Source organism: Meriones unguiculatus, chromosome 20 (genome assembly GCF_030254825.1).
Source record: "Meriones unguiculatus strain TT.TT164.6M chromosome 20, Bangor_MerUng_6.1, whole genome shotgun sequence".
Taxonomy (NCBI): domain Eukaryota; kingdom Metazoa; phylum Chordata; class Mammalia; order Rodentia; family Muridae; genus Meriones; species Meriones unguiculatus.
In genome coordinates this window covers 61,951,898-61,979,514 of record NC_083367.1, presented here as the reverse complement: position 1 = coordinate 61,979,514, position 27,617 = coordinate 61,951,898, and the positions used below count along the sequence as shown (strand labels likewise).

Here is a 27,617-nt window from a genome sequence, read left to right as displayed (position 1 = left end):
AGATGGTCCTCGCCAGACCCCAGCTGTGCTGGAGCCCTGATCGCCAATCCCCACAACCTTTAGGGACAACTCTGTGTTGTTTATAAACTATGCTATCTTTGGCACTTTGTCATGGAAACCCTGTTAACTAAGACAGACTATGTTTTGAAGAGCCCGGCTTATCAAACAAAGTAGATATTCGTACTGGTCTTAAAAGGGCATATATATAGTTTCTCCAGGATCACAGACAGGGAAGGCTCTGGCCCCTAGGCCCCATCTACCCTCCTTCCTGGGACTAGAACAGGGACATCCATGTACGTGTCTCCACCACTCGTCCTCAGCTGGCTCTTGGCTCAGCATGACCTTCAGACACTTTTCAGGACAGGCACAGACCCGCAGTGCCAGAGTCAGCATCTTTCCCCCCTGAGAATCCCTGATGGTTCTGCTGTACCTACCACATGCCTACCTTTCTTTTTAGCAAAAGTCACCCAGAGGGTCTGGAAGGATTCTCCTGTACTCTCCCATGTCACAGCCATTTTTGTTCTTTCCACCCTGGTGGAGTTGGAGCCACAGAGAGTTTGGGGCCACATCTCTGCTGCTGGTCAGATGACCTTGGGGGATGTTTTCCCGTGCATGCTAGTGTGCCTGGGGAATCCCCACAGAGGCGGATACTTCTTGGCTTTGCACCCTGAACACCAATTTAACACCAGTGTTAAAATCCTTCTGGAGTGGACTCAGTCAGGGGCTGGAGGCTTTTAGACAATGCGGGTGCTCATGCTCCCACCTGGTGGTTTAGAGTCACCTGGCCTTGCAGTAAGGTACAGAGAGCAGAATCCTTAGACAAGTCCCTGAGGTTATGAGGAGCAAGAGGCTTGGGGGTGGGGTCACGGTTTCTCTTCGGGAGTGCACATCCGGTTTTAGGCCTGGGGAATAAGACTGGGAGTGGGGTAAATCCCCCTCCCCTGCCTCAGGACGGCCCCAATCACACAAACACGCATTACATTGGCAGGAACACGCATTACGTTGCTAGGAGCAACGCCTCGTGACTCAGCACTGTCACAGATTCACACAAAATATAGAGTGTGGCTCTCGGAGGGCAGCAGGACAAGACAGCCAATTAGAGGAACCTCTGGGTCTCCTAGTGGCACACCTATCCTAGGAAGGAATCGGTGTGCGCACGGTGGAGTGAACTAAAATGGAAGAAATGTCTTTTCCTAGGTATGTATGCCTGAAAAAAAGTCACAGTTTCTTCTAAGGTATATAACTGTATCCTTCTGACATATAAATCTTTCCATATACGCCTCTTCCTATACGAATATTTCTTTACATGTATCTATATGTCTGTATGTGTATAGAAAACGGCAGAGTGTCAAACTGCCTCGGCAAACCCAGTGTCAGCATGCTAGGCAAGCTATGACTCCGAAAGGGCTGCATGGGTGCTTTTGTTTGCAGCCCCGGGGATCTGCCTGGGACCTTTTTGAGTGTCTGCGTCCTGAGACACTCTGGGCGTGTCATGCCTGGCCTTCAAGCTCAAGGCCATTCTTTGCTCATGACTTTGGGTGGAAGACCTGGCCTGGGGCTCCTCTCCTCCTCAGAAGTGTGATAGCAGCACTGCAGGCCCCGTGATGGTCCTTGTGAGGAAATGAGACACAAAGCTGAGCGGGGAGCCTGGCGTGCCCTGCCGGCAGACTGTTTGTACTTTCTCATTTAGCTGCATTGTTGACATTGCCACCTTCATTTCTGGCATACGGAGACAGGGAGATGAAGACTGAGAACTTGCAGTGATGGCAGAGACTTTTGAAGCCTTGATGGGTCATTAACCTCCTACACAGGTAAATTGAAGTATTCCCTCCCCACCCCCCATGAAGCTTTTGAAAGCAAATCTGTGGCTTTCTAGCTCAAACAATGGCTTGATACCAGATGTAGAGATACCAGAAGTAGAGATTACCCACACAAGGGCTCTCTTCCCTGTTTTAGAAATTTTATTTGCGATCCTGAGTTAGAAAATAAAATTGCACAAGGATCTTTTAATCCTAAAAGTGAAAATGAAATTTGTTTTCTAAAATGGGTCAAAGCCAGGCATTGCTGAAGACATACTTGGCATACTCCACCTAGGTTCTCTTCGGGCAAGGGCCAGCTTTTAAATTCCACTTTTCTCATGGTAATCCAATGCCTGGTGACACTCACTTGCCACACTGACCGAAACCCTGCCTTTGCCCAGCCCTCCCCAGCGTGAAAAGTCAAGCAGCTGCTCCGGCTGCAGATGGCTGCTGTGGGCAGCCTGCCCTCCGCTGGTGAGCCATGGAACAGCAACTTTCAGGGACTGAGCTGATAAATTGTGGTGCTTTGGGCCCACAGTATAGAAACGGTCAACAGACAAAGAACCAATGGCAGCTTTGGAGGTTCTCTGTCTAATAACATTAACTCAGGGCATTAAAAGAATGTTTTTCCAGTCTTTTGTGTATATACCATGGCCTCCAGTTTTGGGTTTTTATGGTGTTCCTGTGTGTGTGAATATGTGTGTCTCTGTTTATATGTGTTTCTTAGGCTTTTTCTTTGCCTGTGTGTGTGTGTGTGTTTGGTTTGTTTGTTTTGTCCTATTCCAATTTGTTTTTTAAAATTTATCTTATTTTACTTTTATTGCCATTCCTTAGACCTGTCTGTTTTCTAAGAAGAAAGGGTTTGGATCTGGGTGAGAGGAGGGGCATGGATGAACTAGGAGGAGTTGAGGGAGGGAAAACCAAAATTAGGATATGATGAATTGAAAAAAAAAATGGCATCTGGTGAACAAGGCCCAAGGACAAATGCTGGCCCATGGAAAAAGTGTAACTTTCTCACCTCGACCCACACAGTGGTAGACCCTGGCATGGCAAGGGCCCCAAGGGCACCTATCATCCAACACGCAGACTGTGCATGAGGGACTGATGGACGGAGAGCTCTCTGGTCTCCTTGGGGCTTCATCGAATCTTGGTGCCCCACTTGATGCCCCTATTTAACTGTGGTCTGCCCGTCCTGCTTGCCCATGTGGGCCAGACCCAGTTCTGCCCCTTCCTTCCGTCCATCTTTGCGCTCAAGGTTGACTCCCTGGCAGCCTGTCTACAGCAGCAGCTTCTGTGGTGCGTCTGGGGTTATCTTATCAGTGCTGCGCACTCCCCATCCCTCTTCGAGAACAAGAACTCCCCTGCAGCCTCGTTAACCTTTGCTCCTTCTGTAAGCCAAGTACATCCATGTACTCGGAGATAGGTAGATTTGCTGTGTGCTGTGTGACACAAGTTCACCTCAGGAATTCAGACTGGGATAAAAGACCCCCAGCCAGGCATGGGGGTGCACATCTTTAATACCACACTCAGGAGGCGGTATACCACAGAGGCGGGCAGATCTCTGTGAGTTAGTCTACACAGCAAGTTCAAGGCAAACCGGAGTTACATAATGAGAGCGTAACAAAGCAAAAGCCAGGCGGTGGTAGAACACGCCTTTAATCCCAGCACTTGGGAGGCAGGGGCAGGTGGATCTCTGAGTTCCAGCCCAGCCTGGCCTACAGAGCAAGCTCCAGGACAGCCAGGGCTACACAGAAAAACCCTGCCTTGAAAATTAAACAGCAACAAAACAATAGAAATGAAGAACAAATGATCTTGCATTCACCTCAGCCAGATTACCAAGACAGGTCTGACGAGGAGCCAAGTGCTGCTATTGAAGCCATGCTACCCTGTGAAGCCATTGTTATTCAGCAAACTCTGACACTGTGCAAGACACATACGTGCTCGATTATGTTCCTTGCATAGAGCATTCATGACAGTCTGGGACATGCTGATGAGCACCCATGTGCCGGCATCTGAACCCAGCTTTCCTGTTAACGCCAATGGTCAGCAACGCACCTATGTTGCTCCACCACACCTGGTTTGAACCAGTCCGGGAATTAAGAGGTAATGATAGCCAAAATCCAGTTTTCAGCTTTTCAAATGTATACGCGGCGTAAGACTAGTGGCCAGTTAGAAACACAGCGTTTCTCTTAAGGATTTAGCGCCCTCTGGTGGCTAGAGGTGTTCTGCAGCTACTCTGAACTTCAAGGCGCAGTTTTCTTCAGTGGGAATCATCATTCTCTTGGTGTGTGTGTGTGTGAGCGCGCACTCACATGCATGCAGCAGTGAGTATGTACTATACTCTGAGTATAGTCAGAGTGCATATTTGTGTACGACCTATATGTGTGGTATGAGTATGTATGTATAGCGTGGGCTGTGTGAGTTGTGTGCGATATGTATTATGTAGTTTGTGGTATAATTAGAATCAGGCTGTGTCCTGCTATAAGTTGCTCCATATTGTCTGAGGCTGTGGCTGTTTTAGACTGCTCCTTGCCCTGAGAGATGCTTTACAGACAGCTTTTGACTCCATTTTGAGGGTGGAGCATGGTTGTGCCCCTGGGTGGAGTCACAGACAATGACATCTGTCTGGGACCTACCCCCGCCCTTATTCCAAGTAGCAGAGGGTGTGGTAAACTATAGATTCGGGGTAGGTGTGACCTACCTGTGCCTTTATGAGGATGAACTGAGCCCTCAAAGGCACATGGGGATGCTACGGTCAAATCAAGGAAACCAGGCCCAAGGTCTCCCTGGATGCACCAGGCCATGCTAGGCTACAACAGACAAGGGGTGCCGTTGTGACAAAGGTCCCCACCGACCTGTCACCTGACAGCCAGGACCCCCACAGTCCTGTCAACCCAGCTCCACCCGTACCACCCATGCAACTGCGGCCCACCCAAGCCTCTTCATTCCTCAGCCCCTCCGTCTGGCCTCTTTTCCTCTGTGGCTGGACTCATCTCCACCGCTCTGAGGTCAACCCCGACTCCACGCTGTCTGATTTTTACAGCCGCACGAGGCGTCTTCTGCAGCTGGCTTATCCGCACAGAATCCATTTACACCTCATCATCTTGGGTTTCTGCTGGAGACATTGTAATCTTTGTCTCCACTCTGTGGCCAGCAGATGTGTGTAAATGAGAACGTCCTTCTGAACGATACGCAGGCATGGATGAGTTCAGAGTGTGGTGTGTGGTGTCAGTCAGTATGAGCAATTACGGCCTGAAGGAAAGAGCCAGTGCTCAGCGTTGTCGGAGAACCAAGGGAAGCAGGGCTGTGTGCAAACTGCCGACACGGAGACCACTGCGCCTTGGGAATTTACTGTTGCTCAACAGATTCCGACACCGTGGAGAAGACATCAGCGTATTCCACTGTTTCTGGTCAGACGTGCTCATGGCTGGTGCATCTACAGGATATAGGGTGCATGTGGTATGGCATATATGTGGGGGGAGTCCATAGTGTGCCTTATGTGGTAGAACACGTGTGCGGTGTGTGTAACGTTTTCTGCAATGTATGTGGTATTCAGCACTGGTGTGTGTAACCGTGTGTGGTCTCTGTGTGGGGATGTGTACACGGGTATGAGTGTATATAGTATTTGTGTGTGTGAGTGCTTGTGTGTGTGTGTGTGTGTGTGTGTGAGACTATGTGTGGTGTGTCAATGAGAAGGGAAGTCCATGAATAAGAAACCCGGAAATAGACCCCATCTGCATTAGGAAACATGTATAAGTTTGGTCCAGGAATCCCAATCTGCTGGCTCCGGAATGCAGTAGCCCCACACCACAGACATGTATCTAGATATCCTGTGGCCCCAGCTTTGGACCAGGACTGAACTTTGACCTACGAGGACAGCCTGATTTGTGTGACCCTTATTTACGCAGCGCGGACTTCAGACCCGGACGTTATGTGCATTCATGTTAACTTCCCAGGACTGGACCCAGGCCGGTCTGGACCGCCCCTCTTGATGCGCCGTACACTCTAGCTACTGTCCAGCTTACGATTCTCTTGCAGTGTGCCTGGTAAACCATTTTTCCTGTCTGGTCTGTTACCAGTGGGGAAGTGAGAATTCCAGAAAATTGTTTACAGCCCAAGGCCATCATTTCCTAGCCATAAACCTACAACATTCTAGGGCGCTCGCCAGAAAACCCGCGGTGGAGAGGGGCATGTACCAACCCTCTTGTGCATCCCCAGTGGCTCCTGGTCTCCTCTTACCAGATCACACTCCCATTCAAGGTGTCTCTGGAGCCACCACACCTACTTCACTTGTGGGGGGCATTTCTTAGTAACTCTTTGAGGTATCACCCAAGGCGTGAGCCACTAAAATGGTACATAGGGTTGATGCGCAGACAGTGACTTACTACTCTCCTTTGAGAAGCTGGTGCCCACACTTAGGCAGGGCTTGCTTTCTGTGCTGTCTTTGAAAAGCCCGCACTCACACTCTCAGGTCTGACTTCCATCCCCCTAGCTCCCATCTTCACAGTCGTGTCTGACTTTCTTTGCTTGAGCACCCCCTTTCTCTTAACCCTCATGCGTAAGCCTATGTGAAAATATCTTCAATAAAATCTCTAAGTTGGCTTCATAATAAACTGCCTTCTCTTGGAAGTCTTTCTAGTGCTGAAAGATCCTGCTTTGGCTTGAGCTGGTGCCCCTAAAGGTCCTGAGGAACTCCTCAGGCTGCTGAGAGCGGCCGTGTGGAGCTGTGTCTGTCTCCTCACTAGTGATGCTAAGACCCATTAAGAGTCCAAACCCTTTCAAACCCCTTTCTGGAATCCCTGCTTTCAGAGGAGGCTTTCCCAAACCTTCCTCAGGATGGGGACTTGAGTAGGGTATCTGGAAAGGAGCTGACCTCTGGCCAGAGCTGATGTAAGACAGCAAGGCACATGGATTGGAAGTTTCATTCGGGCAAGATCTCCAGGTGAGAGAAAGCCTTGCTAAAAACCACTATTAATACCGAGAGCAAAAGTTCTTCCTGTAAATATTCCTTGTGATTATTTTTTTGGGCAAATATGCAAATGTGTTGGAGGATGAGGCAATTCGCCTTCTTAACTGACAGCTTTAGACTCTTCCCTGATGTGCTGGCTGCCTGGAGCATAGGACTGTCAGTTGCATTAGGAGGAAGACCTTAACCTAGCGCTCCTCCTCTGAATACTTCCCAGAGGCCTTGAGAAAGTCACACAATAGCCGCAGCTGTCTGCTGCTGAAGCACACCCAACTCCTGAAGGCACAGCCTCAGCTGCAACTGTTTCAAACTACTTCACTTGGAATTTTTGCTATCGGCAGACTTGGTGGGCTCTTAACCATCTAGCAGCCTCAGACCAGGGCAGGGCATTTCCCCAAATGACTAGGTAGAGGAACAACTGTAACGCCTTGAGAGCCCAGAGACAGACAGACAGCAGGGGGCAGGGCCAGCAAAGGAGTGGCACTGGAATTCAGCAGCTAAAACCTCTAGAAGATAGCTGGAAGAAGGGACAGCAGAGGCACGGCAGCAGCAGCCGTGACCGTGGTCAAAGCAGCCAGCAGCAGCTGCAGAGTTCCAGAGAGTGGCTTGGGAAGGAACAAGAAAACTGTGGGAAGGAAGATGAGAGAGGACAGAGAGTCGAGGCTGAAGCAAGAGGGCTGCAAAGAGCCAGAGATGAGAAACTGCAGACTTTGGTCAATAGAAGAGTCCCAGAGCGCTGCCAGCCCTTAAGGTCCACAGGACTGGATATCCAGATCCAAGGACTAAATAACACTATGACTGTCATAGTTCTGATACTTAGATTGGGAATATGTATCACAAGCTGCTGTTTGAGGGTGAGGGACCCTGACATGCTAGGTTTTCATAAGAACTGTAACACTTGTAGGGCTGAGAGTCCCTGTACCCAAGTGTAGCACAAGAGCTGGAACACTAGAGGGCGCCATCCGCTAAGGCTCCCAGTTGCCTGTGGCTGTGGCTACTGTAGGAAGCTAAACATGGCAAAGGCTGCCAAGGAGCTGCAATGGAGAAGCCTCTCCTCTCCTGCCCATGGTTTCTATCTGGGGTATGGCCGAAGAACCAGCCGAAGATGAGAATGCCAGAAGAGAAGAGAAACTTTGCAAGTGCAATGGGGGTGGGGGGCAGAGGAAGAGAGAGAGAGAGAGAGAGAGAGAGAGAGATAAAGTGACAGAGAGAAAGATAGAGAGAGAAGAGATGAGAGAGAAAGGAAAGGAGAGAGAAGACAGAGAGGAGAGAGAAAAAAGAAAGAAGAGGGGAGAGAAAGGAGACAGAGGAAAGAGAAGTGAAAGGAGACAGGAGAGAGGAGAGAGAAGGGAAAAGAGAGAGAGAAGAGAGAGAAGAGAGAAAGAGGAGAGAAATAAGAGGGGGAGAGAAGGGAGACAGAGGAGAGAGAAGAGATAAGTAAAAAGAAAAGGGAGAGGAGGGAAAGAAGAAAGAGGAGAGAGAAGAGAAAGAGAGGAGAGAAATAAGAGAGAGAAGAGAGAGAAGAGAGGAAAAGAAAATGAATGAATGAATGAATGAACAAATGAATGAATGCATCCATCCTGGGTCTGTTCCAGAAGGGTCTGCCTCCCAGGATAGATTTGAGGCCAGGGTTGGTGGTAAATCTTCTGCCAGTGTGTAGGTGTTGGGAAGTGGGACCTTTAAGAGAGATTCATGTCTTTCTTGTAAGACTAGACAGTCCCCAGGGAGCAGGTTGTTAGAAAGCAGCAGCCCCTTCTCCTCCATCTCTTCGTTGGCCTGCTTGCCTTTCACATCCTGCTTGGAGCTGAGCTGTTTTGATGTCCTCACCAGAAACCCAGTGGACCATGGTGCATGCTTCGACTTCCAGAACCAAAAGAGCCAAAAGAAAACTCTTTATTAAGTTGGGTGGTAGTGGTGTAAGCTTTAAATTCCAGCCCTCAGGAGGCAGAGGCTGGTGGATCTCTGTGTGCTTGAGGCTAGCCTGGTCTACAAAGTGAATTCTGGGATAGCCAGGGCTACACAGAGAAACCCCAACTCAGAAAAACAAAACAAACAAACCAATGAAACCTCTTTCTTCATCAATCACTTTATTCTTAGTTATTCTGCTTCATTGGCTCTTTCTATTGTAATGTAGGAGAATATGTTATTTATGACTTGTTTTCTACTGTTGTGACAGAACAGCTGGGACTACGTAATTTATAAAGAGAGAGGTTTGCCTGGGTACAGTGTGATTCTGTTTGCCCTTCAATCACATCTTTCACTTTCTCTCTGTAGTATCTGACATTTTTAGCATCTAGCTTTAAACAGCCCAAGACCCACAATTTTTTATCATTTTGCGGTACTCTATGACTTGTAAATTACTTCACATACCTTCTCATTTCATTATTTATAGTTCAGTAGATCTTACTGGCCCCATGTGGCAGAGAGGAAAAAAGCTATAAGCATTTGAGTGACTTGCCTGGAAGTGAAAGAAATCAAACTGCTTCCTTTGATGGCCAGCCTAGGGCCATTTCTGCTCCAGAGCAAACCTTTTCACACAGGCTAAGTGCTTTGTAAATGCACCATTGAGAGTCTGGTGGTGTCCTCAGCATTTATTTAGCTCCCATAGAGGAGATGGAGGGACGATCTGGGCAGACACCCTAGCTTTAATGGAGATCTATCACCACCATTCTGCTCTGTCTGCACATCACTTAGGCCGTGTCCAGAGTGGACGACTCAGGAGGAGTGGCATCAATAAAGCTATTTTACGTAGAGCAACAGGTGATTCAGTAAGTACGCTCCCAAATCATGAGAACAGTAAACGTCGCTCAGTCTCTTGACTCAGGGAACACAGCTGGGTGGGTACAGACCACAGCAAGGACACTCCTTTGGAGACAGGCAATCTTGCACTTTGGTTATTGGCTTTGGGAAAGCTCTGGAAAAAAACCAGGCCTGACCCTCCACCTGCACCTCAAAAGCCACCAGTTCCAGGAACTAGGCCATAGGTCACCAATTCCAGAAAGAAGACAATGGGGTCCCCTACCCAAGGAGTAGCGAAAACCCAGTAATATTTAACCATTTCCCCTAGCAATGGCTAATCAATGAATATCTGGAATTTACCCAGGTGTTTACAATAGGATGAGTAAAACAATTATGGTTTGGCTTGGCCCTCCGGGCAAACAATTTCCTCAGGACACCCGATATTTGCAAAATGTCAATCAATCATAAAACTACCTAGCTGCAATTTCCCAACCTCACTGTAAACCACTAAAAACCCTCCTCCCCCTGAGGTCAGGGCTCTACTCTCAACCTCTGTGTTGGTGAGAGTGTGGGCCTGTGCGTTTGCAGTTTGCATTGGAATCGGCTGCTTGGTGGTCTCTGGGGTCCTGGAGACTTGGGCCTAATACTCTTTCCCCCAAGAGGCCCTTGTGCATCTACTGCTCTAGCCCCCGGATGCCTCTGTGGGGGAGTCCACAGTGTCACTGTTGCTTCCCCCCAAAACTGCTTCTTCCGTTTCCTCTTCCAATGAAGTTTGAATTACGCATCCTCATGCTCCCTTCCCTCAGTCTGTGTTCTGGTTCCTTCCCTCTCTGTGGATTTTTTTCTCAAGCCCACCATGGCTCTGCCTTCCCTGCTGTATTCATGAGCTGCTGTGTGCCTTTGTCATCTCACATACACAGCTTCATCTCACCTTGGGGCCGAGGTCTGGGGTTTCTCAGTTTCCAGGAGCAGATAGTCTGGGCTGACATGAAATCCAGGATTGTTCCCAGTCACAAAGCCACACTCCTGGGTAAGCTAGGCAACTCACAACTCACAGTGGGACATTTGCTTCCAGCCCCCTTGCTACAAGGCTAGGCGACATTCCTGAACCTGGAGCCTGGGTAAACTCAGTGGAAGATAGTTTGCCTAGCATTTAAGAGGTCCTGGGTTCCTACTGAGCACGGTGTCGGGGTCTCTTAGTTGTGATGCTCTCCTGAGCCATCTGCAGCAACCACACTGCAGTTCAGTTCCAAGTGTAACACATAAGCAACGAGGGAGCCAGGCTTCATGGTTGGCTTTTCTTAGCAAGCGAGGGCTATCAGAAGCATTTTGTTGCTGCACAATGGCCTCTTTAGTGTTGAATGAGAGGGTGAGGAGAAAGCCACTAGATGGGTTTATCTTTGGCAATTCTCTGGCTGTGGTCTGAATGTGTGTGTCCCTTCCAGTCTCCTGAAAACTAGGGACCTTGAAGCGACGAAGCTCTGAGGAAGGATGGGATGAGCATCCTTATAAAGGGGCCCCGAGAAAACAGCTTTGCTTCTTCTACTTGGAGGCTGCAACAGGAAGGTCTCTTCGGAAAGCTAGCAAGCAGATCCTCGCCAGGTTCCTTGACCTTTGACTCCATGCTCTCAAACTGAGAAACAAACTTATTCTTTTTTTTTAAAAGATCTATCTATCTATCTATCTATCTATCTATCTATCTATCTATCTATCTATCTATCTATCATGTACAGTGTTCTGTCTGCATGTACACGTGCATGCCAGAAGAGGGCACCAGATCTCGTTATAGATGGTTGTGAACCACCATGTGGTTGCTGGGAATTGAACTCAGGACCTGTGAAAAAGCAGCCAGTCAGTGCTCTTGACCTCTGAGCCATGTCTCCCCCCTCCCACCAAAAAATACCACCACCACCACCAGAAACAATGACGACAACAACAAAAAACCTTCTACTCTTTAGAACCCACTCAGTCTGTGGTGTTTTGCTATAGTAGTGAGCAGATAGAGAGAGAAGTTCAGCACACACTTTGTGTGGAAAGAAGAGGAACTGAGTTGAGAGGCTCTGCAGCCTCATAAGCAGGGTAGACACCTTGGCAGGTTAGTTAAGGGAAGCTATGCAAGACGGGGGACAAGTAAGTCAAGGGGACCTGTGGGGAAGGCACTGGGGCAGACCTAGGCAAGAGGACATGAGGCGGGAACGACCAGCCTCAGAGTGGCGCTCAGAAGACAGAGCACACCGAAGTGTTTCCTTAAACAAAGCAGACAGGACCCAGGGAGCTGGTCACTGGCCACTCTGGTCACAGTTCAGTGAGCTTTACTGAAGCAGTCAGAGCAGCAAGAAGAGAGACTTGCCCAGTTCCTGCCACTTGGACATCCGGCTGCCAAGGGTGATGCTGCCGCTGTCACTGCTCTACCCAAGCTGCCACCAATGAAGACCAGCGTCGAGGCCCAAGTAGAGCTTCCTCCCTCAAGGATGCCAACCAACGGTGTCCCGGAAGGGGAGACGGCCCATCCTGATAGGAAGCTATTCCTACTCTGGGTATGGGTTTGTTTTTTATTGACAGCACAGCTTCAGGCATCCCTACCGCCCGAAACCTGACAGACCCCTCCACAACAGTTCCTTGGACTGAAGACATCCTCCGGAGACAAAGGATGTGTCATATGATCGGCAGGCAAATGGCCACAGGGAGATTTGGCCCTATGCTGTGTGCCATTCTGGCCAGAAGCTATGGACTGGTGAGAGTGACGGAGTGGCCTCCAGCATGGAGCTGTGCTGTAACACGATGGGCAGTCAGCCCTGAGAGAGACCTAGACCATAGAGGAGCAGCCGGGATGCGGGATATGGTGCCACATCTCCCATAAATAGCAAGTTTAGTTCAAGAATGAAGGAGTTCAAGCAGGAACGACCCTATCTATCCTTTATCATGACCCTGAGTGACCCGCTTGGGAACATATGCTCTCCCCCTGGGCAGCTGGGCCTCACGGTTCAGAACTCCTAGTTTCCACAGCACGTGCACACACATGTGGGGGTTGGGGGACACCTCTATCTGAGAGCATACTACACATTCCAGCAGACTTCTAACTATAGGGGACATCTGGTCTCTTGACGCTCCATTTGCTAATCAACCAGCATGCAAAGCATCACCATTCTAGACAGGATAATGGAGCGTCCAGGGGAGGAAGGGCTGCAGTTGTGTGGTGGGTACCAAATGGAAAGGAAACCTTTGACATCTAGGCGACTCATCCTCCAGATCTGCTCAGATGGATGGGCACATTGTCTACTGGACCAAAACTTCGAAAACTGTGAGTTCAAGTAACCCTTTCTCTTTATACGTTACTTATTTTGTCGTAAGGACAGGAAGCTAACTAACAAAGGCCCCTGTTTCTGTACATGTTGCTAACGCTGTGTAGCTGTGTAGAAGCTGCCCCATTAGAGAGACTGGCCCCTCTGCGGTGAGCCACAGTTCCCACCCTGTGACTGTGACATGTCACTATGTGACAGTCCACTATGGATTGTAGGCTGGTGCTTTGACTTCTGCTGTTGTGTTTGTTTTAGCAGGAGGTCTTGGGGTTGGCTCAGTTTTGTTTCAAACTCCTGCTCTCTGATAGAATCTGTATTTACCATTCCTGGAGGAGCATTTCACCAGCCAGTAAACACCACCCCTCTTCTCTTTGTGCAGAGTGACCACAAAGAGCAACTGAGAGGGGACACTGAAGCTTCCCTGGGGTGGAAGAAAGTGGTCACGGGTATAGCTCCCAAAGTCTTGGTCAATAGTCACCTGATGGTTATCAGCCTTACACCCCTCACCTAGCCTTGCCCTGGATGAAGGCCTATCACAGAAAATTGTGATGAGGTTCAGGATAGAAGGGGCATTTGCAAGCCATTTATAAATACACACATCCCAACTGTGTGTGATTATGTTTATCCTGGACAAATACTGGTTTTATCCCTGTGATTCAGAAGGCTGGGGGTCACTAGGGGAATCATCTTTCCTTCCATGACTGGAGAGACAACTGAGGCCAGAACTAGCTCGGAAGTGGCCAGTTCTATTCTTGTGCTTTTGCAACGTCCTGGAGAGGAGGGAGGAGTGGAGATGAAGGGGGCTGGCAGTCATTTTGTAAACCTTCAATGAGAACTTGCTAGGTGCCAGGCACCTGGATGTAAAGATGCTGCAGGGAGAACATTTCCATGTGATGAATGTGCAGCATTTGTGAGGTTTAGGGGAGACATTGGGGTGAGCAGAAAGCATCATGGAGGAGGAGACAAAGGATCTGGGCCTTGAGGGATGAGTAGGAGCTCTTCAGGCAGGGACGGACACATTCCTTTTGGATACAATTGACTTACTAGCCACAAAGAGAGAGAAAAAAGGGGGTGGGGGTGGGGAGGAAATAATTTCCAAAGTGGCCATAGCCACTGAGGTCAATTTTCTTTGTGGCTTTAGACAATGTTGGGATGTCTCAGTCTGTCCCGCTGTTACATAGGGAGCATACCATCAGCTACTGTGAACCACTGGGAGCATGGGTCAATTTTTGTGGTTTGCAAGAGCAAGTGTTTAGTCATTAGGAAACCTTCAGGGGACTGTGTGGACGGGGCCAGAGCACCCAGGGAACAAGCGTCAGGCAAGAGAAAATGGGGCTGGACCCTCATTAGCGTATGATGGATTGATCTTCTGCCATGGACTCCCCAAACCCCCAGCCATTCCAACTTAAAGCCTGTTCAATATTTTAAAACCAATTTTTGAGTTTGCCTTTTTTTTTTACATATTATATTAATAAAAAAATACATTAACATTTGGGTCAGGCAGTTTAACTGATGGCAAAAATTTGTTGGGCCCCAGGAGAAATGGGCTCCCTTTTCTGGAGAAGGCATTATCAAGAAACAGAAACTAATCAGCTCTGAAGGCAAGACACCAAGAGGAGTTCCAAGCGGCCGACAAGAGAGAATGCTTTGAGTGAACCGAACTGAGAGAAAACCCCGAAGAGGCCCACGAGGGGGTTGTGGCTACTGGCAGCATTTAGATATGGATGCGTGTGGAGATTGGTTTTAAGGGGGGCTGCCAATAGGTGTTGATTCCTTGATGTGGAGAGGATCATTCTTCTCAAGTCTGCAGGTGAGTGAAGCTGCTGCCTGAGCTGTTTGAGGGCTGTGGGCAGCAAGGGACAGGCCAGCTCTATTGAAAATTGAACCCTCTTCATTCGGCTGCTGACGGGGTCTGGCCATTGCAGTCTGATGAAATAGCTTGTCTGATTCATTGTTTTTATACCCAAGAGTAACTGTGGAGGTGTGGTGAGTTGCCCATCAAGAATGTGCTATTGACTTATGAGCTCAGGTGGATGGGAGCTCCCCCTTTCAGGGGAATTGGGGAGGGCATATGGGGAAAAAGGGAAGAGTATGGGAGTGGGAGAAGAGGAGGGAGGGGGCTACAATCAGGATGTGAATCAATTAATTAATTAATTAATTAAAAAAAAAGAGGAAGAATGTGCTGGCTGTCCTTCATGCTTTCCCTCTTCTCCCCTGGAAGGCTGACTCCCATGGACTTTGTCCTTAGGACCCTAACAAATGGCTTTGAGTTCTGCATGGCCAATGAGAAACCCAAGAACTGAGAGTGAGAAAGAGAGAAAGTTGAGATGTTCTATCATGGTCTCTCCTTGCTTTAGGCCCAACGCTGGGTTCTCCATGATTCTGCCTGTCCTAAGTTTCCTCCTCCAGCCATGGATCCAGCTCATGGTTCATGGAATACCTTCCTCCTTTGTCCAAGGATAGTTGTGGCTCCTGCCAATGCTGACACAGACCTCGATATTGGTGCTGGCTCTTGTGACCTACCCCATCATCGGACTCCATCGTGCCTTCCATCTGATTGGTCTTCCTGGGGGTCCCTGATTGATTTCAAGACTCAAGAAAATGTGGCAGCAAAGATTCCAGGTTCGATTCTCTAGCAACAGTGGGTGTTTTAGTCTCTGTTCTATTGCTGTGAAGAGACAGCATGACCAAGGCTACTCTTATAAAGAAAAGCATTTAATTGGGGCTTGCTCATATTTCAGAGGCTTAGTCTAGTATTATAATGGCAGGGAGCATGGAGGTAGGCAGGCAGTGGCTGAGGACTTTATATCCTGATCCTAAGGCAGCAGGCAGAGAGACAGATAAAAGCTGGCATGGGCTTTTGAAACCCCAAAGCCCACCCCAATGACACACTGCTTTCAACAAGGACACACCCCTTAATTCTAATCCTTCTCAAACAGTTCATCAACTGGGGACTAAGCATGCAAATATATGAGCCTATGGGGGTTGTTTTCATTTAAACCACCACGCAGACATACTTTTCTTAAGTTGTTGGGGAGTTTGCTTCGTTTTCAAATAGGAGGAATAGGAGGGTGGTTCTGCGATCAGGAGCCAGATACAGGAGGCAGAGAACTCTAGAGATAGTGTAGTACCTGAAATTAACCTATTAGCCCCACCCACCAAAAGACCAGGTAACTCCCTAGAATGCTGGGACTTGTAGTTCTTAGAAAATAAAAAAGCCTCATGGGAAAGTATGGTGGTCTATGAGTTTTGTCCATAAAAACCCTAACAACGTGTGTTTTGCGTGTCCCTGGGAAATTCCAGGGAGTGGTCCTGACCAAAGTCCATCTTTTGGTCAGCATTTAATATTTAATAAAGTTCGCATCAAATTTGGCCCCAAATGGTAGAATTGGTTTTTCTTTGGCAAATCTCAGGATTAACAGTAGGGCTCTAGAATCAAGACTGAAGAGGCAGTATGGCATGTATTACCCATAACTCATTGAAATTCTTAGGTTGACTGTGCAACCTTTCAGTATCTAGTAAATTCACAAAACCACTATAAAAAGCAGGGATCTTGCCCCTTATTCATGGGGCTTGGAACAATGCCTAACTACTATAGGTGCTTAGTATACATTTGTTGAATAAAATAATACCTTTTCACTATGAAGCTATGAAGCACTCAACACAGCTCTACCCAGTGCTTATGCACAGATCTTGTATTGGGTTTGGAATACAGGAATGGAAACAGGAAAAGAGTTGGACAGATGCTGGTACCTTTGCCAATGAATGCTTTCTTCTGCAATAGTTTTTAGGGCCACTGTCAAGAATACAGTATTTCCCTTTGATGAACTCAGAACCACCTTCCTTGACTTCCAGGAAAGTGTTATACAAAATTATATATTTGCTAGGCTTTGGCTAGCAGGTACTTTGATATAATTTTTGTTTTCTCTTTAGCTCTGTTCCATGACTCTCCTTCAGTCCTCTGAAGGGAAGCATACTCATCTATGTTTTGCCAGTGAGCCTAGCTTTTTGACCCATATGAATGTTCAATTTAACATACGCTGATAACATGATGAGTACAGCTCCCTTGGTACTACTGATCATGTGAACCTAAGGCCATCTTTAATCTTCTTTCACCCATTATTATGGCTTAGATTTTAAGGTTATAATGACTTAAAAAAAATCTTATACACCAAGGTTGGTCATTCCTTCTTGAAGGATGGGTGGGATTACAGAGACAGTCAGGAACCTGGGCAGCTTAAGGGTAAGTAAGATAGTCCCTCCTTTTAAATAGAAACTCACAGCTTGGAAGCTTTGGTTCATGTCTGGGTTATTGATGGGTGTAAATTGCTTGGTTATTCCCATTTCCCAGGGCCTCTTGCTTCAGCATTCTCTGCTACACAAGGCAGGGGTCACAGGGCTATTATTACTCCTGCTTTCAGTACCCAGTGAGCTTGAACTTGATAGTCCCTGAGCTGAAATAAATGAACAGAAGATGCAGTTGCTTCCTTGACTGTGGAAATAGAGTTCACTTCTAAGTCTCCTGATACGCTGGTGGTCAACAACAGAAGATCTTATGAGAAGACCCAAAAGACACTGATTATATTTATTTAGTTATGCTAATATTGGGTAAACACAGCTGCAGAATACCTTACTGGGATACACTTCTCTCTGTGCTGACTTGAGATCATCCAGAATGTTAATGTTCCTGGCTATAAAACTGAAATGTTCTGAAACGTCCCTATTTCCTAGGCTCTTATCAATGAAATGGGGTATTTATTTGCACAGATTTGGTGTTTAAACCCTTGTCAACAACTACACTGAGAGAAAACTAATGAGCAAATTCATCAACTGCTCTGAAGTTCCTAAACTCCTTTAAAGTTTGATTGATCATAATTAATAAATAAAAGGAAAAACATTTACATTTTCCTAACCCTTGTGTAGCTCGTTAGTGAACAGGGCTCAGGAAGTGTGATCTTTGCTCAATTAGGATGAACACACAGTTTAGCACTGTTGATGAGACTGATAAAAATGTGCAGCTGTTTCCTCGCATGGTATAGTACTTGGATACAGATGTCTCTGACTTACCATGCTTTAGCTTTGATTCTTCAAGACAGTGTAAAAGCCATATATGTCCAGTAGGCACCATACTTGGGCTTCTGCACTTTGACCTTTTTCCCTGAGTGACTACAAGGTTCCGTCCTCTGAAGTGGTGATGGGCGGGGGTAGCAACTGCTACTTGGGCCCGGTGATCACCAGTGCTGGCAATCAAGACCCTACAGTGTGCCATGTGGCTAAGGTAGGGCGTTCTGTAGAACAGTCTTCCAAAGCACTTCTGACTTTATAATATTTGTGGCTTATGGTGTCACCTTATCATAAACAGGAAACGTCTGTACTCACAGAGATCATTTTTGTCGGTCTGCCAGATGTGTTCAACTTTCTGAAATTGTGACAGATGTCATTCATACACTCTGTCATGCTTTGAGAACTGCTCAATCAAGTCGTCCCTCCCCCTAAATTGCAAAAAAAAACCCCACCCTTGTAATGGTCTAAGTAAGTTTATGATTCAGTGTTGAGCTGCATTCATAGCTGTGTTGTGCAACCAACCTATGGGTCACAGGTTGGACACACCTACAACAACAATATAAAATCATAAAATAAAAATAAGGGCAGTACGGATTTTTCTGATTTAGATGCTGCTCAGTTGTCTTATCCCAGTCTCCTCTGATCACACGGATGTACCTTATCTCTATTCCATTCTCCACAGGAGGAGAAACTATCAGGGATCAGGGATATACCCACGTGACCACTGGCAAAGCTACATGGTACCCCTGTGAGGGGAAGATGAACCTGGGAAAGCCAGAGGCTCAGCTCCAAGGCTGTCTGCACTGTGCACTGGGGCTTTCATGGCGGAGCCAACTTCCTGTGACCTCCAAGGGGGCTGCTGCCTACCAGAGTGCCTTGCTTTGCAGGACAAGGAAATCAGTCTTACCTGAGAAGTTGCCCCCGAGGCTTCAAACAGTGAGTTACAGTCTCCTTCATGGTATGCTTCCTTACAGTCCCGGCAGAAAACGAACTGCAAGAGAAGAGCGTGTGTCAGGAACGGTCTGCTGCATTCCACACTCTGTTTCAATCTCTCCGGCTTGAGTGATGGCTTGTGGGTCAAATGACTGTCTGCAAAGTGGAATCAACTGATATTTTGATGGGGATGCTCACTGTCAGGGAGGATTCTGTGCACCTCAACAGGGTCACAATGATGATGTGTCCTGTCTCATTTCTTCCTGGTGTCCCGAGCCCACTGGAAGAGGCAGCAATGCAGGAGGATGCCTGCAAAGAGCCAGAACAACAACTTCCAGGGTCATCTTCAATGTCTGTTCTAAGTCTGTTTCACAATATGCTTATGTGGTTAGTGGACTTGCTTTTGAATTGAGAGGTTGTGATTAAAAAAAAAAGAATGGAATGTTTTGGAACTGGCCTGTGTCCTTTTGCTTATTCCCCTTCATTCTCCTAGATGCAGAAGAGAATGTCTTATCCCCCAGGACCTTAGACTGAGGCTACATTTGCACATAGAGCCGTTAATATGAGTAGAGTAAAAGGAGCCATGAGGATGGCCCTAACCCATTAGGACTGGTGTCCTTGTAAAAAGAGATCAGAACACAAAACACATTTGCTGAGGAACGAGCGTGTGTGGATACAATGAGGGACAGCCATTTGCCAGCCAAGGAGAGGCCCCAGAAATGACTGCAAGAAAAACACATTTCCGTTGCTTACAGCCTGCAGCTTGGTATATTTTGTTTCAGCAGCCTTAGGAAACGCATGTGGGGACCTAATACAGATCTTTTGCTGTTGACAGGGCTGAAGAAAACCAGGGCCTCGGGTAGCTGAGCAAGCACTGTGCCACGGAGCCAAACCCCAGGCCTCACTAAGGTCTTCCCACTGGGTAACGGTGCCCTTTTGGCATTCAGTGACCATCGAAAAAAGACACCCAAGGACTCTGCCGCCCTCACCTTCATTTTACAAAGAGGAAGCTAAAGAGGTACCCCCACCCCCAAGGAGGTATATTATGTTTTCCTCATCGCTAGCGTGTCCAAGTCTGCTGCAGTGGCTGAGGGTGGCGCCATATTGTGCCCCTATGAACTGGAGGTGTCATCATCCCCTCTGACACATGAGACACCACAGCGGTGCCTGGAACTCTCAGAAGACTTCCAGAGGCCTTGGAGTTCTCAAGCGCAGAATATCAGCCAGGCATTTGTCATGGTTTTGATTAAGGTTAGATGAATCTGAACTGAAAAATTAAAGCAAAACAAACAAGACCAATAACACCAACTTTGTTTTGAAGACATCTGCTGCTTTTCTTGGACTCATGAGAAAGACCAACCCAACATGCTCTTTCCTTACAATGCCTTCACTGTGTGAGCAAACTCATCAGCCTAGGTTGAGCATCCCTTAATCCAAGATGTTTGGGACCGGATTTAAATCAAATGTGGCATTATTTTTCAGATTTCAGAATGTTTGCATACACACATACATAGTCACACATTAACATATACACATACACATACATACATGTGTACATGTGGTTAGTGAAAGATTTGGGGGGTTGAACACAAATCAAAGCACATAATTTATTTAAAATAGGCCTTGTCCACATAGCCTGAAAAACATTTCATAGAACATTTTTAGTTTGCCTGTTTCCTTTTAATTTTAATTTTACGTGTTTGGGTATTTTGCCTGCATGAGTGTCTGTATAGCATTTCTGTGCCTGGTGCCTGTGGAGGCCGGAAGAGGGTATCCGATTCCCTGGAACTAGAGTTACAACTAGAACTGTGAGGTGTCATGTGAGCGTTGGAAATTGAATTCAGGTCCTCCGGAAGAGCAGCCAGTGCTCTTAACCCCTGAGCCATCTCTCCAGCCCCATGTCTCTGTTTTGATTGAGGCCCATCAGTAGAACTCTCCTCCTGTGTCATGATGACAGTGTTTAAAGGTTCATATTTTGAGGATGTTAGATTTGGGGTCCCGGCTGCTTACTCTGCACTTCTCACAGCGGAAAGACTGACCCCCAGGGTGGTGGAATGTCAGCTTCGCTTAACCGATTAAGGTGGTGGGAAAGTGCCGGTACCTGCCCCCTCACAGACTGCCAGCACCACCAGGCTTTACCTCCTTGTATTTTATTTGTCTCCCTGGATACAGTGAGTTAGTGTTGCCCTCCCCCCCAAGGTTTCTCTTTCTCTTTAGTGTCAGTGCAGAAATCTTCCGGTGGGCCCCACCCCATCCCTCAGCTTGGCTGAAAAGCTACGCACGATGGCCCAGGCATCAGCCATTGAGAGCTGGCTGGGACGCCACCCGCCACTTTGGAGGGAAGCTAGTCTGATCTGTTGGCGTGACAGGAAAGCCGCTTCACATCTTATTAGCCAGTGGATGAGATATAAAATCAGTTTCATGGTGCAGGAACACCCTGGAGGTTGATCAGTTTGTCAGAATAAATAGGCCTCTCCTGACACAAAGACATTAAATTCACTGGTACTGTGAAGAAAGGACCATAAAGAGAAAAGACGAAGAGAACACACACACGCGCGCACGTGAAAGTCGCCATGCCACGGCTGGTGTGGAGAGAGGAAGATAATGCTGTATGAATACGCTGGTGGTGACCTTGATTCATGTGTTAATTTGTAATATTTCAAAGCTACCCTTTCAGTGCAGCTGTACCGTACTGTGGGCTCTTTCCAATCAATGACATGAATCTGTTCTATACACATTGAGAAACCATCGAGAATGGTGGTTCTCAAACTGCGGGTTGTGACCCCTTTGTGGGGTCAAATGACCCTTTCACAGCAGTCACCTAATACCATCAGAAAACACAGATATCTACTTTATGGCTCGTAACAGTAGCACAATTACAGTCATTAAGTAGCAATGAAATAACTTTATGTTTGGGGGTCACTACAACATGAGGAACTGTATTAAAGGGTCACAGTGTTAAGAAGGTTGAGAACTACTAATCTAGGTCTAGTTTGATCTTAAAAGTATTTGGGGGATTTTATCTCTTTTGTATTTGGACTTTTCATTTTTTTAACTAATTTATTTTTTAGTTAATTAGTTTATTCACTTTGTATCCCAGCTGTGAACCCCTCTCTTGTCCCCTCCCACTTACACCCTCCCCCTTTTCTTTTCTTGCTCCCCTCCCCCGTCCACTGATAGGGGAGGTCCTCCTCCCCTTCCATCTGATTCTAGCCTATTAGGTCTCATCAGGACTGGCTGCATTGTCTTCCTCTGTGGCCTGGTAAGGCTGCTCTCCCCTCAGGGGGAGGTGATCAAAGAGTCAGCCACTGAGTACATGTCAGAGGAAGTCCCTGTTCCCCTTACTAGGATACCCACTTGAATACTGAGCTGCCATAGGCTACATCTGTGCAAGGGTTCTAGGTTATATCCACGAATGGTCCTTGGTTGGAGTATCAGTCTCAGAAAAGACCCCTGTACTCAGATTTTTTGGTTCTGTTGCTCTCCTTGTGGAGTTCCTGTCCCCTCCAGGTCTTTCTATCTCCCCCTTCTTTTATAAGCTTCCCTGCACTCTGCCCAAAGTTTGGCTATGAGTCTCAGCATCTGCTTTGATACCCTGCTGGGTAGAGTCTTTCAGAGGCCCTCTGTGATAGGCTCCTGTCCTGTTCCCTGTTTTCTCTCTCTTCCAATGTCTATCCCCTTTGCCTTTCTGAATGAGGATTGAGCCTCTTACCTAGGATCCACTTTCTTGATTAGCTTCTTTAGGTGTACAGATTTTAGTATGATTATCCTATATTATTTATCTGATATCCACTTATATGTGAGTATATACCATGTGTGTCTTTCTGCTTTTGGGATACCTCACTCAGGATGATCTTTTCTAGATCCCACCACTTGCCTGAAAATTTAATGATTTCCTTGTTTTTAAATGAGAGTAGTATTCCATTGTGTAAAAGTACCACAATTTCTGTATCCATTACTCAACTGAGGGACATATGGGTTGTTTCCAGCTTCTGGATATTACAAATAAAGCTGCTACAAACATGGTTGAGCAAATGTCCTTGTTGTATACTTGAGCATCTTTTGGATATATGCCTAGGAGTGGTATAGCTGGATCTTGAGGTAGCACTAGTCCTAGTTGTCTGAGAAAGCACCAGATTGATTTCCAAAGTGGTTGTACAAGTTTACATTCCCACTGGCAATGGAGGAGGGTTCCCCTTTCTCTACATGTTTAGGGGATTTTAAACCAATTAGTTCAAAACTCAACAAAGGGCTTGGGCAAACGCAAAGGACTTCTGTAGCCGGGGTTTGGTACTTTATGGGTTCTTTCTTTTACCCTTCACATCCATTTTCTTCTTCTCTTTAGATGCCCTAACACTAGAGTTAAGAGGAAAAAGGATAGAGAGGAAAGGAAAGAGATCCCTGAATAAGGTCAGGGGTCAGAAAGCGGGGGGAACCACTTCTTGCTGATTAAGGGCATCGAGCTTCTTGGGGAAAGTTTGATCCTTGCTTTCAAGGATATCTAAATTCTTCTTGTTGTTTCTTCTTTGTGCATGACTGCTTAACAAACTGTGACTAACAGCAACCAACAACCAACCAACCAATCAACCAACCAACCAAACAACCAAGTAACCAACCAACCAACCATTGGGGTTCTAGCATTTACATACCTTCTCAAAAGTCCCCAGAATTTCAAACGTCACACAATCACAGAAACTATCTGCAGCTGGCAAAACCATTCCTGTGCTAGAGCACGAGGCAAATTACAGTCAGCTGCTGCGAAGCAGCCCCATATTGCCACACGTGGGATTAAAAGGAAAACATATTCTAATAATGCTTCTGTGGTTTTAAAGAAACCAAAATTCCAAATTTCTCAGTACAGACTTCAGTTCCTAAACTACATACGAAGGCATCCAAAGGTGCCATAAAAAACACTAGACTGAAATGCTTTAAAAATCAGCAAAATGCAGTGCTTATCAGCATCTAGAAGGCTCTATGAAATACTAACTCAGAGCTGTTCCTGAGAGCCCACAGGCCCCCCTTCTGCCTCTGCCGCACCCCTCAGCGACCAGGTCTCTTTCTGCAGAGTGATAGGAACCTGCATAGAACGCTTTTTTTTCTGTCAGTCTCAGCAAACGACGCAGATACTTAGGTACCTACAAAACTCCACAATGATGGGTTTCTCTTTCCCCTTTTTTCTTTTGTTAACAGTGGAAAATATTTTGTTCTTAAATATCTAAAGAGGCCTTTATGTTTGAAAAGGAATTATGAAGCACACAGAGAACCTCACAACTCCTCCTCTCGCACTTCCCCGGCAAAAACAATAACAATGATTTATTTGAATGTTTTTTACATTCTCTTTGAAACCAACTCATTATAATTGTTTCCTATTTAACAAGATACCATCCTTCTACACAACAGTTCAGAAACTGCTTTTTTTTTTGAGATAGGGTCTCTCTAAGTAGCTCAACTTTGGGATTGAGCCTTATCCTGGCCTCAGCCTCTTGAGTGCTGACATGATGCTCCACCTCATTAGGCAACAGAATTCCTCTGAGATCTTGGGCCAGTGTACTGGTTCTGAAAACTATGTCAGGAGGGAAATCTTGTTTGGAGTAAAGAGACCCCATCAATGGTTCCACACTCACTGCTCCTTTGCACACCTCCCTCGGGGGGCTCACGGGGTTTTCCCTGACCAGCGATGTGAAAGGCTGCCATTTTACACAGAGAGTTCGTATTTCTTAATCATGGCCTCATAGCTGCTGAAGCTTCCCAGACATGAACACTGCCCTCCCAAACCTCTGGAGCAGATGTCAGCCGAATGGAAGGAGATAGCTACCATCCATTTACACCGCTTGCCTTGCTTGCATTACCTTCTCTTGAGAGGGTTCTCACAAATACCAACGACTTCCAGAGCATTTCATTTTGCCTTTTAAAGATTCAAATACACAGTTTTTCTAAGACAGGGTCCTATAGAGTGCTTGCCTAGCAAGTGAAAGGCCCTGAGTTTAGTCCTCAGCTCTGAAAAAAACAAAAACAAAACCAGACAAAATAGTTAAAAAAGGACCAAATAATTCCAGCAGTGGTAGCTCATACCTTTAACCCCAGCACTTGAGAGGAAGGCAGAGGCAGGCAGATCTCTGGGTTCAAGGCCAGGACAGCCAGGGCTATACAGAGAAACCCTGTCTCAAAGTTACAGACGTGACCCATACTTATTCTACCGGCTCTCTGAACCCTGTTCCATTGTTAGGCTTTGTCTGAGGCGTCAAACACATGGCCATGAGAGCGCCTGTGATCACAGCGCCATGTGCAAACTTAGCTAGGCCACAGTCCTCACTAGCCCATTAAACTCTGACAGAGGTATTGCCAGGAAGACATTTTACAGACAGAACGCTGGTTTCTGGTGAGATTTCCCTAGGCAGTCTGGGTGGCATGGCTTCAGGATCAGGCTGTACACACCAGTTTTTCCCATCCTTCCCAAGGCCTGCCCTGTGGACTTGAGGCAGGCTTATCTAGCCCACAGAACCTGGCAAGCTGATTCTGCAATAAATCTCTTGGTATAGATAAACAATATGCATCTTTACAGCTACACATGTGTGCATGAATGCATAGGTATAACCAACACATATTTGTATGTACTTGTAGTTTGTGTGCATGAATGCATAGGTATAACCAACACATATTTGTATGTACTTGTAGTCACACATCCATACATATGTGTAGTTCTGTGTGTGTGTGTGTATGTGTGTGTGTGTGTGTGTGATCATAACAGTGGCCCTGCCTCTCTGCTGGAACCCTCACAGACATAACTGTCTCAGAAGAACTCTAATTCATCTTATTACCTGATCTCTTGATGACTGTAAAACCACAACAATTTAAACTCTGTTTTCCTTACAAAACTGTATATCCTTTTTTCATAAAAAAAAAAAAAAAAATCCAGAGCAGGAGCAACAGTTAAGTACACTGTTGCTCTAGCAGAAGGCCCCGGTTCAGTTCCCAGCACCCACATGACAGCTCACAACTATCTCCAGCTTCAGGAGATCCGGTGCAGGCAAAGGTCACCACTCTTGATGGCGTGATTTGCTTTCTTTGATTTGACAAGGAGCAAATAAACATGAAGCTCTAACGCTATGAGCCAATGCCATGCGGTAGAGGAATGCAGGAACACAACGTGGATATGGCATTCCGTGTTACCCTCTAGCACATATCCAAGCCTAGGGGATTGTGTTGGAGCTCCTCTTCCGGCGTGAGTGACTCATCCTGAGTGCCCGAGAAGAGCACTCGCACTATTTAATAAAGCCTACATCTAATACGCTCATAGTTGTCTACTTAGTGAGAGCCAAGATTTTGTTAGCGCCGAAGTCCTAACTCCCAGTTAGTGCACTGAGTGTGGTTATGGGAAGCACCCCGACTTTAGTGGGCTTTCACGACTGTTTACAGTTCAGTCTGTGCTTACAAGCAAATCTCCATTGAACAAAAGTGAACAAACCGAGCAAAGCAACATGAGTACAGTCTGCAAAAGGGAACACCTGTCAGGAGGGAACCAGAAGAGAGTACTGTCCCCAGAGGAGGGGACAGCTCCACGTCACCACCCCTGGAGACCATGCGGGGCCAGGGCAAGATGCAACAGGGTAGGACAGTGACACTGGTGACCTTCACCTTGGGGAGGCCAAGGCCAAAGGGTGTGTTTGTTTAACTTTGAAAGTTTCTTTTTTTTTTAAATTTAATTTGATTTTATTAATTACGGAAGTTTTTTTTTTAAGTTTAAAAATAATGTAAAAGTAGAAAAATCTTCTAGAATAAAGACATAAATAAAATGTTTTATATAGTATGCTTATGTTAGAAAACTATACAAAGTATGTTGTATTAAGATAAAGTTGATTTAATGTTGGAAAAGAGGAGACTGTACATGTGTGTGTATGTGTGTTTGTGCATGTGCGTGTGTCTGTGTGTATGTATTTAGTGTAGCCTAATACACAGTGTGTCTGAAGTGTACAGAGGTTCACAGCACTGTCCTCGGCCTTCACACTCACAACTGATCACTCTGTCACCCAGAGCCACTTTCGTGCCTACCAGCTCTGTCAGTGCCCTAGGTAGAAATGCTGTTTTAAACTATTTCACTGTGTTTTACTGGATCTTTCTATGTTGACACGCAGACATCTGCCTACAGTCTTCAACACAGCAGCATGATCTGCAGATAGCCAGGTACCCTACACCTTAGGTTTGCCTGAGGCTGCACCTCTTAGGGTTTTATAAGTACAACGCATGATGTTTCCACAGTGACAAAATCACCTAATGACATACTCACAGGGCATATCCCCATCATTGCAGGATGCACGCCTGCATTTAAAATTTAGACCATGTGAAAGAACAGCATGCTCCAATTCACAAAATAGTCGGTAAGCTATTTATATTTAGAAACATAGTCCAGTGTGGTGGGGCACGCATTTAACCCCAGCCCTCAGGAGGCAGAAGTAGGTGGTCCTCTGTGAGTTCCAGGCTATCCAGGTCTATACAGTGAGTTCTTGGATACACCACAGTGAGACCTTGTTAACTAGCCAAACCAAACCATAGATGGGGACGTAGATGGTAGACTGCTTGCTTGGCAGGCAGGAAGCCATGGGTTGGGTGTCACATAACTGGGCATGTTGGCTTATGCTTCTAACATCAGTGCTCAGTAGGTAGAGGCAGCATACCAAAGTCATTCTTGGTTACATATTGACTTCAAGGTCAGCTTGGGCTATATGGGACCGATCTCAGACGGTAACAAGATTTTAAAAATATGTATAACCTATTGCTTCAAAACAGAACCTTTGAACCAGAGACTCTGAAGAGAGTGGG

The 27,617-nt window shown here is 46.6% G+C and overlaps 1 protein-coding gene across 2 annotated transcripts in view; it reads right to left on the bottom strand.

Annotated features, from left to right (window-relative positions):
- Prkn (parkin RBR E3 ubiquitin protein ligase) overlaps positions 1-27,617 on the bottom strand; it is a 1,198,654-nt gene that overhangs the window by 16,771 nt on the left and 1,154,266 nt on the right. For both annotated transcript variants that reach the window (XM_060373144.1, XM_060373145.1), the window contains one exon: positions 18,775-18,858. In XM_060373144.1, coding sequence (XP_060229127.1) covers positions 18,775-18,858 — 84 coding nt within the window. The remainder of the gene's footprint in view (positions 1-18,774; positions 18,859-27,617) is intronic.